The 13,662-nt window shown below is 41.6% G+C and overlaps 1 protein-coding gene across 8 annotated transcripts in view; it reads left to right on the top strand.

Annotated features, from left to right (window-relative positions):
- MYL10 (myosin light chain 10) overlaps nucleotides 1-13,662 on the top strand; it is a 63,912-nt gene that overhangs the window by 38,129 nt on the left and 12,121 nt on the right. For 2 of the 8 annotated variants that reach the window (XM_031055089.2, XM_031055090.1), the window contains one exon: nucleotides 11,123-11,209. In XM_031055089.2, coding sequence (XP_030910949.1) covers nucleotides 11,174-11,209 — 36 coding nt within the window. In that variant the 5' untranslated portion in view covers nucleotides 11,123-11,173. Of the gene's footprint in view, nucleotides 1-1,058; nucleotides 1,094-1,830; nucleotides 1,959-2,247; nucleotides 2,440-3,252; nucleotides 3,437-9,916; nucleotides 9,988-10,545; nucleotides 10,600-11,122; nucleotides 11,210-13,662 lie in introns of those variants that run through there. The other 6 variants (XM_031055088.1, XM_031055087.2, XM_031055086.1 and 3 more) reach the window with 6 other exon arrangements.

Here is a 13,662-nt window from a genome sequence, read left to right as displayed (position 1 = left end):
CATCATGGCTCTGAAAAGAAGGGGAGCTCCTCATTAATATAAGGTGATTAAGGAGAAGTGGGTGGTTCAAGGGAAGTTGCTGATTTTCTCTGGGGGACTTGAAATCCACCTCACCTTGGTAGTCTTTGCTGGTGGTTTTGTTGGAACAACCTGGCATTCTCACTGTAGCGAGACCTGCTTGAGAGGCACATAGAATCATAGAATAGTTAGGATTGGAAAGGACCTCAAGATCATCTAGTTCCAACCCCCCTGCCATGGGCAGGGACAACTCCCACTAAGTCATCCATGGTTTGATGTGGGTTAGTGGTGGCCTTGGCAATGCTGGGGAATGGTTGGATTCGATGATCTTAAAGGTCTTTCCCAACCTAGTAGATTCTATGATTCTATGCATTTTCTTTATTATTTCTCCATTTACAAATGTAGTATGACTTAATATCTACTTAATTTCCAGGCATGCACCATTTCTTTAAGATGTGTATGAGATGCTGCCCTTGTTTGTTAAGCTGTTAGATAACAGAGAATTAGCAGTTACTTCTTCTGAGCAGTGTGCAATAAAGCAGCTCTGCTCTCCATCCTGCAAATAGATCTGTGCAATCAGACCCCTGTGACACTGACCCCCACAGTGCTCTGTATGACTGCAGAGATCTACCTTTAAGTATCATTTTGCAGCATCAGAGAGTCCAGAATTAAACATGAAGTGTCCTGACAGTATTGCTAAATTCATAAAGAAAGCTGTTAGCCTACACTTAATAAGCTCATAAAGAAAGCTGTTACCCTTTGTAGGACAGCAAACCTTGCTTATGGCCAGACAAGACAGTCTCAACCCTGGAAAATCTCACTCTGATTTGCAGCCAGGTTGGACCTCAGGAGACTTATTGTTATTATTTTCTTTACTAATAAATCATTATGTTGTCTCCTTCAAGCACAGAGATTTCAAATAAACCTGTCCCTGTGACAGTCTGATTCTCTGAAGAAGTGTCCTGTTCCGTCGAGTCACGTGGGAGGAAAACACAAAGCAGCTGAAAGACAGATCCAAAAAGGGTAGCAGAAAGGGCCCTGGAGGCAGACTTAAGTTTGGTATTTAATATTTCAGGTAAAATATTCACTTAGCATCAATTATCTTGTTGGGTTCTTCCCCCCCCCCCCTTTTTTTTTCCCAAATGAAATTGCCTCTGAACCAGCCACTCTCTAATTACCACACTGAATGATTGAAATTTTTAGGGCAATTAAATTCAAGCATTTCTTTTTCAGTCCTTATGTTATCCCCCCTCCCTTTTCTCCCTCCCATCTCCAGTCTGGAGCCTTTCTACAATTTGGAGGCAGTTGCAGAAGCAAGCAGACCTATAAAGCCAAGATGTATGCCTCCCTTAATTCCTCTGTGGATTTGTTTTATAGACTAAGCAGAGGGGGTTCTGGTCTCTCAGGACATGTGCGTTACAAACACACAGTATTGTGTGGGTTTTATCCTAACATGTCATGTCATTTAAAAACAGCTTGGAAGAAGTCATTTAGTACAGAAATTTTGTGAAAAGACAAAGATCAAGGTAAAAAGTACATGCACTTTGGAAAATGCCTGGAAAACTAAGGAGCAGATTGATGATAATAATGATGATTGATGAGATATTAGATAAGAGAAAACAAACTCCCAAAGAAACAGTACAAAGCATCTGTTAACAGAGCTGTTAGGATAAACTCATGAAATGGCTGGATGAAAACACAAGTATTCTTCCAAAAAAGGACACAAAATTCACAGGGTGGAATCCTGGGCCCAGTGAACTCAGTGACAAAGCTGCTGCTCATTTGGCTGTCTTGTCAGGATTAGAGCCCTGATCCTGCAAAACAAGTAACTGTATTCTTAAATGCAAGTATGAGAGCTATTACCTTAATTTCAGTGGGACTGTAAAGTCAAGCGGATGCCTAACAGCTTTGTTGAATCAGGATTTAACCCAGGGAACCTGGTAAGTCTTTATCACAATGAACCTTTGAAACTATGTGAGATTTACCTTGAAATCCTGACTTTGAGGTTTCCAGATGAACAAATTCAGTCTAGTATATACAAACCTCGCTCTGCTCTCCAGCAGGCACATGGACTGAGAGATTTATTTTTATGCTGTGTTACAGTAGATATTGGTATAATGTCACTGAAACAGATGGACACTAGGCTGACTTCCAACTTGTATCCACAACAATTTCACTAAAGCCAGGTGAATTGTATTATACTTATTTATTACTTAATTATCCCTGTAGGTGTTTGAGGTACTTCACAACAGCTGAAACAGTCCTTGCCCTGAAGAGCATGCACTCAAATCTAGGATTAGAGATGACAGCACTGCAAGGGGCTGGATCTGGAGGAAGAACAAGGTTCTTGTTCAGCTACACACTTCAGTGTATGTCTGTCTCAAAGTTCAGTTGATTGGTGAAGCACTTTTGTGACTCAAGGTTAGTGTTACTGATGAAGGATAAGTATTTCAGATGCTAGCATATGTATGTTCCTGAAATACCTGTTGCTGCTGCTGGTTTAAATGGGTGTCCTTCTATAGATACCGTAACAGATACAAATTAGACCTTTAGGAAATCTGATTTAATGTCATGGAGTTATGCCATTTTGTACTAGGTTAATGTTTTGGCCCATTGTAATAATGCTAGACATGATTTATGAATCAATGGAATGTGTAGGTATTAATGTCCATGAGCATTCCTCAGGAGACATAGCTCTTGTGGTTTCTATGCTGTCTCCTGCTTTCTCCTGCTCTCAACACCATATTCATTGCTACACATCTCTTTTTTTGTGCTGGAAGTCCATGACTCTCCATCAGTTTGCAGTAGCTTGAGATCTGACCCCTGGACTTCAGGATGTGTGACAGATTCAGGGAAAACAGACTTGATTTGAGATACTTAATTGCCATCTGTAGAGCAGTGCTTTTCCCCCATGGCTCCCCATCATAGCTGCACCTAGGCAGAACCTCAGGCATTGTTCTGGAGCTCTGAATGCAGGCACCAGGCTCTGGAGAGATCTCAGTGTCTCGTATTTATTGCTGCTTTCCTCTGCAGTTTTTCAAGGCGAGTGTTTCTGCTGTTTCAGGATGCCATGTCCACTTGAAATCTCTTTAGTGCATGCCCTGTGTTCATTATTTAGAAGTACGCAGGAAAACCCCTTCAGCTCTAGCTTATTGTGAGTGCTGTACAATTGTATCCTAACTGCCTACTCTACTTATCTGCTGCATTATTCCTGTGAAAGCTAAAGCCCTGCATGGAACAGGTGCTTGGAATGGTACTGGGATTCAATTACTGCACTTTTCCAACCTTACATCTATTGTCTAAACTTGGAGCAGGCATATTTTTATTCCTTGGTGACACTATATAAAGAGACAACTGGCATTGTGTTTGCTGGCTGACTAGTTGGCAGAGAAGGGGTGGAAGGCACAGCAGCGCTATGGTAGGTTTTATTCTTTCCCTGTCTGTTGATCTCTCTCTTTCTGACTCTTAACAAGTCAAACAGAGCGGTAATGACCACACCAGACTCCATATAATCTCCTACTTAGTATCACATCCAGAATGAAGATCTATGTCAAAGAGCAAGCTGTGAACTTCCAAGGACTTTTCTGCATATGTTTAACAAATGAGTAAGGTAGGGAACATAGATGCACTTGCTGAGAGAAGAGCTTGTGCATCTCTTTCCAAGACTAATACCATCGGGTAGCAGTGACTGGTGTGCAGTTAGTGCTGAGGTCTGCTATGGTGTGATGGGGAGTGAGGGAAAGGGGTATCTGTGTAATTGTCGCTCTTGAGGCTGTGGGGAGAAATAGGAAGTAATGCAGAAATTTGTGTCTTGTCCTGCCCTGCTCACTGCTGGCTTTTAGTTCCAGACTCCAACAGCCACCTCTGCACCAAAGGTGTGCATGATGTGATTCCAAGGAGCAAAGAACTCCTGCCTAGGGAGTGGTGTGGGCAGATTGGGCTTTATCTTTGTCTTCTGCAAATTCAGAGGAATGACAACAACAATATTTAAAACCAAAAGCTGGTTGTTTTCTCTTTCCTTGTTTTTCTCCCTTTTGCAGGTCCTTTTCAGGCTGTCTTAAAGTATTCTGCCCAGTGGCTCCCTGGGGCTATGGAATATTTGATGCTGGAAAACACCGGAGAGGGAATTGTATATGAAAAGCGTTCTCAAAACTTAGTTCGAACCTGATCCCATTTAAGCAGGTGATGAATGGGATCCAAGTATTGTTCTGAGCAGGATAAAACCACATTCAATGTAGTGTCTAAAATCCACGACAAAACCACGTTTCAGTTTCAGTCAGTGCAAACCCGGTGTCAGTGGTTTCACACTGAGCACACAAGTCGCTAACCACTGTTTCAGGACTGAGCAGTGCCTTGTGCTGACTGTGCCTCTTCGGTTGTGAATTTACAGGTTTCCCTTTAATCAGCTTCACTCAAGTCGAATCCAGCCCTTTTGTGAGCTGGGGTGCAAGTGCTGGGGCTCAGGTTTTCTTTTCCCCCTCTTTTTTAAAATGTTATTTACCAGTTTTCTTCCCACCTATTTAGTTCAATGACACACCACTTGATGTGCTTGATGTTTGAAGGTATTTCAGGACATTCTGTGGTGAAATTGCTGAAGTGAGGAGATGTGAAAATATAGTGACAGACTAGTCTGGCTCCTTGCTCCTTGTTCAACCGATGATTCTCTGTGGTGGTTCTTTTCATTGTGCCTTTTGTTTTGGGAAAATATCTTCTGAGGTACCTTCCTATACAGGGACACATGAAACGGATTTAAAATGGGAAGAGAAAAATAGCCTTAATGAAAGAAAGCTGAAGAATATCTTTACATAAGGAAGTGATCATTTTTTATTAATCAGAGGGAAATGTATATGTAATTATGCTAGATGAACTCTGTGGGGAGGTTTTTTTCTCTCTTTATGATGTCTTAAGGGATTTATAAATATTACAGAGGTTTTATAGCATCATAATATTTCAGATGTGCAGTAAAGCTACTTTCAAAGGATTAGTGCAGACAAAGCAGCATAGTAAAAAATAATTACAAGTCAGGCAGTGCTACTAGGCTCTGACATCCAGGGCTGATGAGAGCGAGAGAGGCAGGGTTCAGGGAGATAATTTCTCTAACAAGAGCAGACCACACAAGTGCTGTGGAATGGAGTTCTGAGAACTGTCTGCAGCTCTCCGTTAATTCCAGGGAATTTCAGTGAAGTCAGGTCTGTGATGTCTGCGTGCGTGCTCTGTGCTGATGGAGAGAATGGAGGGAAGAAGAGAGGCAGAAGGAAGGAAAAGGAAGCCTTTTTCTTATTCCCAAAACATTCCCGTGTTTATTCAGTTTGAGTGACACCTTGTAGCAAATTCTGTGTGCTGAAGGGAGCTGCACACCCAAAAATAGATTGCATTCTGATCAAATGTGTTTTCAGGCTGCTTAACTGTCTGGAATGTACCACCTGTACTGAAACAAGCACTGACCTCAGCGGAGCAGTGCTGATTTCAGCCGCTGAAAATGTGGTGTACTGGTGTATGCAGCTGCACATGCGTGTTCGTGTACATACATGTGTGTGAGCACAGAGGGCCATGTATGTAGAGAGGGACTGTTCATCTGTTTACATGAAGGAGGAAGACATATATAAGCCAGAGAAGAAAATGTGTTGGGTGGGGAAAGTAACTGGCAAATTTTGGGTCATAGAGGTTGAGCAGTCTGTGATTGGAGAGGTTATCTGCTGTTCCAAGATGAGTCTGGGGAGATAATGCATTCCCTGTGTATATCTGAGCAAGAGAAAAAGGGAGACTGGTATTGGGAAGGGATTTTATGTGGGGCAAAGGAGAATGCTTTAGTGCATGGGAGTGTGAAGCAGGGAAGATGCAGTCCAACAGATTTTTGTATCTGGCAGGGATCAAAGGTGTGTGTGTGCCTGTGTGGGAATGTGGGAGGCTGGGGCTACATCTAAAATGGAGTGAGGATGAGAAGGGAGGAATCTGTTTGTGAGTGCAGAGTAGGTAATAAAAAGGTCTTCTGTTTCTCAGTTCTGATAATGTGGGGTTTTATTTGAATGATCTGAGGCTGCTGCCTGTTTGAAATGCAAATTGTGCCCTTAGAGCAGTTTATGTTGCTTACTCCTCTAGACTGTTCCCTCAAAGGCATGCACTTGGGTTAGCCTTATGCTACTCACCTGCCATCAAAAAGACCCAAACCACACTAAAAACAGTGGCTTGTCCATGGCTGGGATCAGATGCAGTGTAAATTATCTCAGCAGAACAAGCTTGTGAGACATTCATCAACAAAAATCCTGTCCAGTGCTGCACAAATCCGTTGGACAGGCCTGAGATGGAGGTTTTGGTTCAGACAGGAAATGTCAGCACTGAGATCCCAGAGTGGATGAAAAACAAGGAAAGAGTGTGATGGATGAAAAAGTAAGAGTAACTCAGAGTTAACGTCATACTGTGGATCACAGTAGGGGACAGAATCTGAGCGAGATGATGGATGATTCTGTCTTTCCTGTACTCATGGACATAGTTGCAGAGGAAGGAAGTATAAAATGTGAAACAGTGCAATTTAAAGCTGGTAGTATCTTATGTCTAGTTTGCTCTGGGCTGAATACAGAAGGGTACAAGACAACAGAATCGGGCTCTTAATAATGTACTCTGCTGTTTTGTCTCTGAAGGACTCTCTCCCAGGAGACCTGCTCCTCCATTGGTGTCTTCTCTGGTAACACAATCACTTGCTGAGTGGGGAAGTGTTTCTGCTTGTCTTTTAACTCTGGCTGTCAGGAGCATCAAACTGTGTCACCTTCAGTTAGAGTATTTTCTGAGTGGTTTCTTTAAGGTTTGGTCCAAACAGGGAACTGATCTCCCCAGACTAAACCAAAACCGTGGCTGCTGGCAGAGTGCTGCTCATTTTGCCTGACTGCCCGTGGGGACATTCTTGCTCTGCAGAAAATGCTAAGTAGAGGTTGGTTACTTCATACTTACTGAAGGGCGGAAGTGTGCACCTGAGCAGTCAGTGTGGAGTAGTGCCGGTTGCGGAGCTGTACCTTTGCTTATCTTGCAGCAACCTGCCTGTTTTACCACACTTTCCTCGGCTGTCTGCAAAATTCATTGAGGGATTAAGATGATAAAGTTCTGCAATAATCCAGTGTCACTTCCTTTGTCTCTCTGGTGTCGTGAACCTGCTCTAGCAGCAGCCTTTTATGAATTTACCAGGGTAAATAATGCCTCAAGTTCTGAATGAGATCCAGGTATTTTCAGCTCCTTCTTCCTTTGCATACAGAGATATAAACTGATTCCTTGCCCCCTTTTCTTTTAGGTCACCCTGAAATAAGAGATTTCTTCATTCTCATTCACTTGAGCATACACTCCCCTCTGCAACATATAAAAGATGAATCCCTGTATCCAGAGAGGCAAAGGCAGTGCACACACATTGCTCCTGCCTGCCTGTATCACTGCACTATTCCTGCTCTCTCTGGCTACCTGACACTGCCTGAGAGGAGAAATATAAGGAACCTCAGTGAGGGAGACTCAGCTCAAAGCAAATGCCTGCTTCAACAGAGTTTTCTTGGGACCAGATTTTAGCATGGCTCTATTTTTTCATTTAAATCTTCTAAACCAAACCAAGACCAACAACACAAAAAGCCTTTAAAATCGAGGCTAATTGAGAGAGTGCTAACACCACTAAGACAAATGAGTGATATGCGCAAGCCTGCGGTTTCTCTTCTAAAGTGAAGTGTTGTTTTCTTCACAATGGGGTGATTAATACACTCAGGCAGGAATATTAATAGGCTTGTTCAGTTGTTGCAACATTCTTCCCACTGCTGTGCTATTGAGGCCTTGGTATCCAAGCCCAGGGGACCCTCAGCTCTTCAGTTTCTCATCTGGCACGTTTTGTATGTCAGTCTCAAAGCACATGTTGCAAAGACAGAGAAGCTATCTTTGCAAAGTGCAGCTCGGCACACTTTGCATTTTACAAAAGGGGAAACCAAGGCAGACAGAAGTGATGTGTCAGTCACACACTTACCCCTCTGTAGGTCACCTACTAAATCCTTGACAGTTTAGAAACCATATGGTTTCTCAATTCGGTATTGCTCTTTTTACAATACCATTCTTTCAGAAGAATACTCCAGAGTCAGAATCCTGGTTCTGGTCACTAAAAATTTCTGTAGTGTTTGAAGTCATCAGAGAGAGCAGCACAGACCTATTTCTATTCTCTTAGAGCTGCCTTTTGCTTTGACTTGCCCACCAGAAAGACAGTGACAATGTGCTGTGTTCTGTTCCTGCTCCGCCTACTCATTTCTCAGCCTTCCTCTTCATAGTGCCTGCCTCCCACCAGTCATGCAAAATCAAGGTGCAGTTTCTTTCTGTGATTATGAATTTCCCAGCCCTTCAGAGCAGATAAATTATGTTCCCAATATTGTGTATGCAAAAAACAAAGAGACTGATAATCCAAGATGCTTTCTATGTTTGATGCCAAAAGACTTAGCTTAATATTGGTGATGGAAAGCCATTCCCATTCAACAGCTGTTCCCCTGTGAAATGTAGTGGTGGTCTCAGTCCCATTCCACAAGTGAGCAGATCATAAATTGGATCCACACCCAGAGCTTCAGCAGAAAAACTAAAGGTAGATTGAGCGACATGGGCACAGATCTCCTTTATCATCCCTGGAGACAACAAACCAGAGAGTAACCCTGAACAAGTATTGTGCTAGGATGGATTTCTCCTAGTATAGGGATGGACTCTGGATAGCTAGTCTTCAGTCTTTTTTGCCTTGATAGGACTTCACTAATGTAAAGAAACTTTGGGATAGTTTTGTGTTGCTGGTCTGTTTCTAATAGATAGTGAGCCACAACTTTTAGGTTTATCTGATCCTTTCTTACATCTATAATCCTTGCTTAAAGCCATACAGCAGAGAGAACCCATTAAACTGAGACATACTGGAAGTATATTGCCAGTGTTTGGCATTTGGAGTTAATAAAACTTGGAGCTGGAGCTCACTGTCCTTCATTCTGGTGCTGTCTTAAAAAGATGCAGATTATTTGTTAACACGGGGAATATTTATCCTGCTGGATATGATACAGTACTTGCTCACAGCAGAGCAGAGCATCAGAGTGGTAAAGGCCATTTTGTATTCAGGAAGAACAGCTACACAAGCACAAGAGAACCAGTTCTACTACCCCATCCGCAAACGTGCAGCCAGCCTTGTGCCCTGTGGTCAGTTCCCCAGACAGTTTGCAATACATTCCACTGGGTAACATCTGCTTTCTTTTTACCCTGGGGAACAAATACATGTAAATACATAGGATTGTCCTTTATATTTCCATTCGATCTGGAAGTGTTGAAAACCTCCACCAGGCACTTCACGTTACATGGAAGATTGCCCATTACTGCTCAAAATAACACTTATTTCATGTGTAGGAGGAGAAGGGAATATGTTTATTCCAAAATCAATATTTCTACATTCATTAAACATTCCACTTCTTCACTTTCTTTTCCATGCCTGTGATGGCATTTTGTCCTTATTTTTATCCTCACTACAAAGACATTTTTCTTTCAATTTCCATTCCTATTTCCAGATTTTAGCGCTTTGCACTAGCTGATGGGAGCTTGACAGGTCTGGAGTGTGGGGATGGGGGCAAGTGTCTGCCATAGCTCTCATTTGCAACCTGGGATCTAAACCAGGGTGGCTGCGTGCGGAGATCTGCCTGGCAGATTAAATTGATCAGACAATGTATACTTCAAACAGAGTCTAGTGGGAATATTTCCTTGAGCTGTTCTGCTCCTCAGGATGTTTGAAATCAGGATTGAATTTGAACTTTCATGGGCTTTTTTACTTTGATGAAAGGAGACAGTAGAAGTTGCCTTCTGTTTCATGCCGAATAGCCCAAACAGAGTAAGACTAATTTTCCATGACATGAGAACAAGGTGGGACTATGATGATGAAGTTTAAAAGCAAAAATGATAAAGAAAAAAGCAGTCTGTCTGGAAGGAAACTCAAAAGGCAAGGTAGGTCATTATCGTGCCCCGAGTCAGGATAATGCTGTGGTTAAAACACTTCTGTAATCCTTAGGCATCACAGATCTTATTTACTGCAGAACAAGAACTGTATTGTCTCAGGCAAGCTGGTTGGGCCCTTACTCAAAGATATGCAATGAAGTCTAGTTGTAACTGATTTTTACTGAGCATTAGATTCTTAGATATCATTTTAGCTCTTTCCCCAAACGTTCTGTCTCAGTCTTCAGACTACAGTATAGTATAGCGATAAAAGCAGTCCAGCCCTTTTATTTAAGATTACTATCTTGAATATTAAAATTATACGGGCTAGTAAGGCAATGTAACGTAGTATCATAGGTTGGTGCAAGAATATAGACTATTCTTCAAATAGAGAAGGTTCCTACGTAGGAAGAATCTGTTCAGTCAGTGGTGGTCCAGACAGAGCAGGCTTCTTAATTTTTCTGTGTGAGTAGGAAATGATGTAATTTCCCTTTATAGCTCCTGAACTGAGTTTTTATGCAAGGCCTCATTTTGTGCCTGACTGCCTGTCCCGGCATAGGCACTGGGAAGAAGGAGTACCTGCAGCCACTTACCTGAATTGCTTATATTTCTGGAGAAGAGCAGGTTGGGAATTTTAGCTCACATCTCCAAGTGAGACTATAAGCTTACATCACTCCTCCTCTAGTACAGAGCTCTCAAAACCCACTGCAGAAGGGGGAGTAATCTCCTGCATCAAATGGTCTGGCATAGGTGATTCTGTCCAAGGAACAGGCAGTTCCTTGGGGAAGCAAACAGTGGACCAGCTGTGACATTCAGAGTCAGCTTTGGGTCCCTTGACTTTTTTAGGGCAGCACAGTGACAAGCTGTCCTTGTTTATCTGAGCTGCCAGCTTCCAGGCCAGAGCAAGGGAATGACAAAAAGCTTCAGAGATTCATCTGTTACTAAACCAGCATTTTTTATCCCATATGTATATATTTATATATATACATACGCATATATATGGGATTGAATTAAAAAGCTTGTCATAATGAAACACAATCGTCTTGTATTACTTGACAGTATTTTCCTTCTGTTAAAGATGGAATTTGTTTTCACGGGTGTTTAATGATAAAGTAACATATATTTGATCTTCTTATATATGTTACAGGCTCCAAAAAAGGCAAAGAAGAAGATAGAAGGTGGTTCTAATGTTTTCTCTATGTTTGAACAAACCCAGATCCAGGAGTTCAAAGAGGTTGGTCACTATTCTGCTGTTCTCTATAGTCTCCTGTCATCGCTAATGAATAACATAGGTTTTGTTTGTAATCCTTATTCAATTCTCCATCTGCTTTAATAGAACACACAGTTGTTTTCTGAATCATCTCTGTGGTTTTGGCTGGTATATCATTTTCCTTGTGTGTTTGTTTATTCTTTCCTTCATTCTTTCTTTCATTCTTTCTTTCCTTCCGTCTGTCTCTCCCTTGCTCTCCTGTCTCAAGCTCCAGACTTGCTTGAAAAGCCCCCAAGCCCCTTCCCAAAAATAAAGTAAAATTATCATCTCATCCACTGTAGCTCTGATTCAGGAAAACACTTGAGCACATGTTTAAAGTTAAGTTTAAGTGGTGTTTTCAATAAGAATAGTCTTCCATTCTCAAGTATTATCCTGAATAGAGGTGCCTTATTGAACCAGGGCTTTAATTAGTGCACTGTTCCACAATAGCAATAGAAAATATTCTCCTGTGCCCTTCTAATAATGCCCACAAACTAGAAAGAAAAATACCAAGAAGCCCTCAGCTGAGTGTTCCCATAAAAGCCAATAAAACAAAACAACATGTTGAGATTCACTAAGTAAGCATATTTAAGCTCCCAAAGAATTTGGTATTACCATGCATCTTTGACCCTTGAGGAGGTAAATCTAATGGGCTGGTATAAAAGCTGGAGGATATTAAAGACATAATTTGGTAAGTTTATGCTCTTTTTCTGTGTGGACATTCAGAATGTCTGTGAGGCAAGCACATTTTGCACTGGTTTAGCAGTTTAAAATATGATTTTTTTTCTCTGTTTTTGCTAACTTACACCTCCAAAGCAATTTCCAATGTGATAAACAGCTACTGTTGCTTTCAACTTGACTTTTCATGAAGATTCACACCAGTAAAGCTCAGTAGTGAATGAGACTAAAAATGCATGCAAAGGATTGTGAACATGGCCCAGGTAAATTAATTGAAACCTCTTCTCCACAGTTAATGGGAACATTAACTTCTCTCACCTCTTTTCTGTATCCTATGAACCCCCAGTTGTATTTTCTCCAAGGTCTGCTGCTTGTGAACTGGTCAGAATACTATATTGGATCCATTTTAAGTAAGATATTACCTTAATATCATTTCTGGGAGAATGATGGCAGAATAATAGCAAAAGCATAAGGCAGGGGAGTTGTCCAGAGAAAACCAAGACCATGTTGTGTCTAAAACCAGCATTACTGGGACAAAGATTTCTGAAGAGCTGGTTTTGATCAGGACATTTTTATCTAGAGGTTTCAACCAGAAGAAGTTTCAGCATTGCTGTGACTACGTTATTTTAAGTTCACCCATTACAACACATACCTAACACATTTCCTGCCTTCTGTGAGCTTGCTGGGCTCTGCTTTGCTCTTTATATTTTCTTCTGGTTTGCATCCAAATTGTGGGGATCACCACTCAAGGCAAGCCTCCCCCCCCCCCCCCCCCCCCCCAAGAGGAAGGAAAACAGCTCTAAAGAGTTGGGCTTAGGTTTTTATAAGGTGATGGTTTGGCAGGTAAATGAAGGGTTATGAACATGCATGTTGCAAGTAATCACATGGGCAAACTGGAATGTGAGCAGTGGGGCTTTGTAAGAAACTGGAGGTAAAACTACTTGAAGATATGTTGATATAATATGCTCATGGAAAGAAGTGCACCCTGTAGAGCAATAGACTTTAAAACTCTGCAAGTTCCTGCTGCAGTGGGCTGGTTGTATTCTCAGGAGAACATTGTCTTTCATACTAATGCTGAAATCAGAATAATTCCTGGTCATTGTAAAGGTACACTCTCATATTGATGTGCGTGTCAGACAGATAACCAGCTTCAGAGACATGCCTGCTTCTACTAATACTCCCCATAGTACAACCAAGGGGATTTCAGGTCATTAAAATCTTTCAAAATCAATGAAACATTAAAAGTGTGATGGCAGGGAATAGACAGACATGCAAATAGGTAAATAGCTGGGCAGTTAGCTGGCTTAGTAAATAATGGGTACAGCACAGAAATCCTGTGTTGGCTGAAAATGGAGAGATAACTGTGTTTTTTCTCTCAAAAGTTAATTTTTTTCCTGACCAGCAGGATTTAAGGTCAGCACATCAAGGTCAGCCAGAGCACAGTGGACAGTCTGAAGGATACAATTTATTGGAAAGGGAAACAAACTTGGAATAAACAATACTGTGAAACCTACATTTCTCTGTACTTTTGAAAATGCAGCTATCTCTGTGTGATAGATCGTTTTAGGGCCCACAAGGAACTCACTTTAGCTTGATACCAGAGAGATATCTACAGTAATTAAATGTTTTACAGACTGTGATAGCTGCACAAAGGAATGAGGAATGGGAAAGGTACAAAACACACAGAGTAAACTAAATCCTCCCTAACTAAAGCCTCCCTAATTCAAACTTTTACGGGTTAAGGCCTGAATGGCTGGAGC

The sequence above is a fragment of the Melopsittacus undulatus genome, chromosome 13, assembly GCF_012275295.1.
Source record: "Melopsittacus undulatus isolate bMelUnd1 chromosome 13, bMelUnd1.mat.Z, whole genome shotgun sequence".
NCBI classification, from domain to species: Eukaryota; Metazoa; Chordata; class Aves; order Psittaciformes; family Psittaculidae; genus Melopsittacus; species Melopsittacus undulatus.
This window is presented reverse-complemented; position numbering and strand designations above follow the sequence as displayed.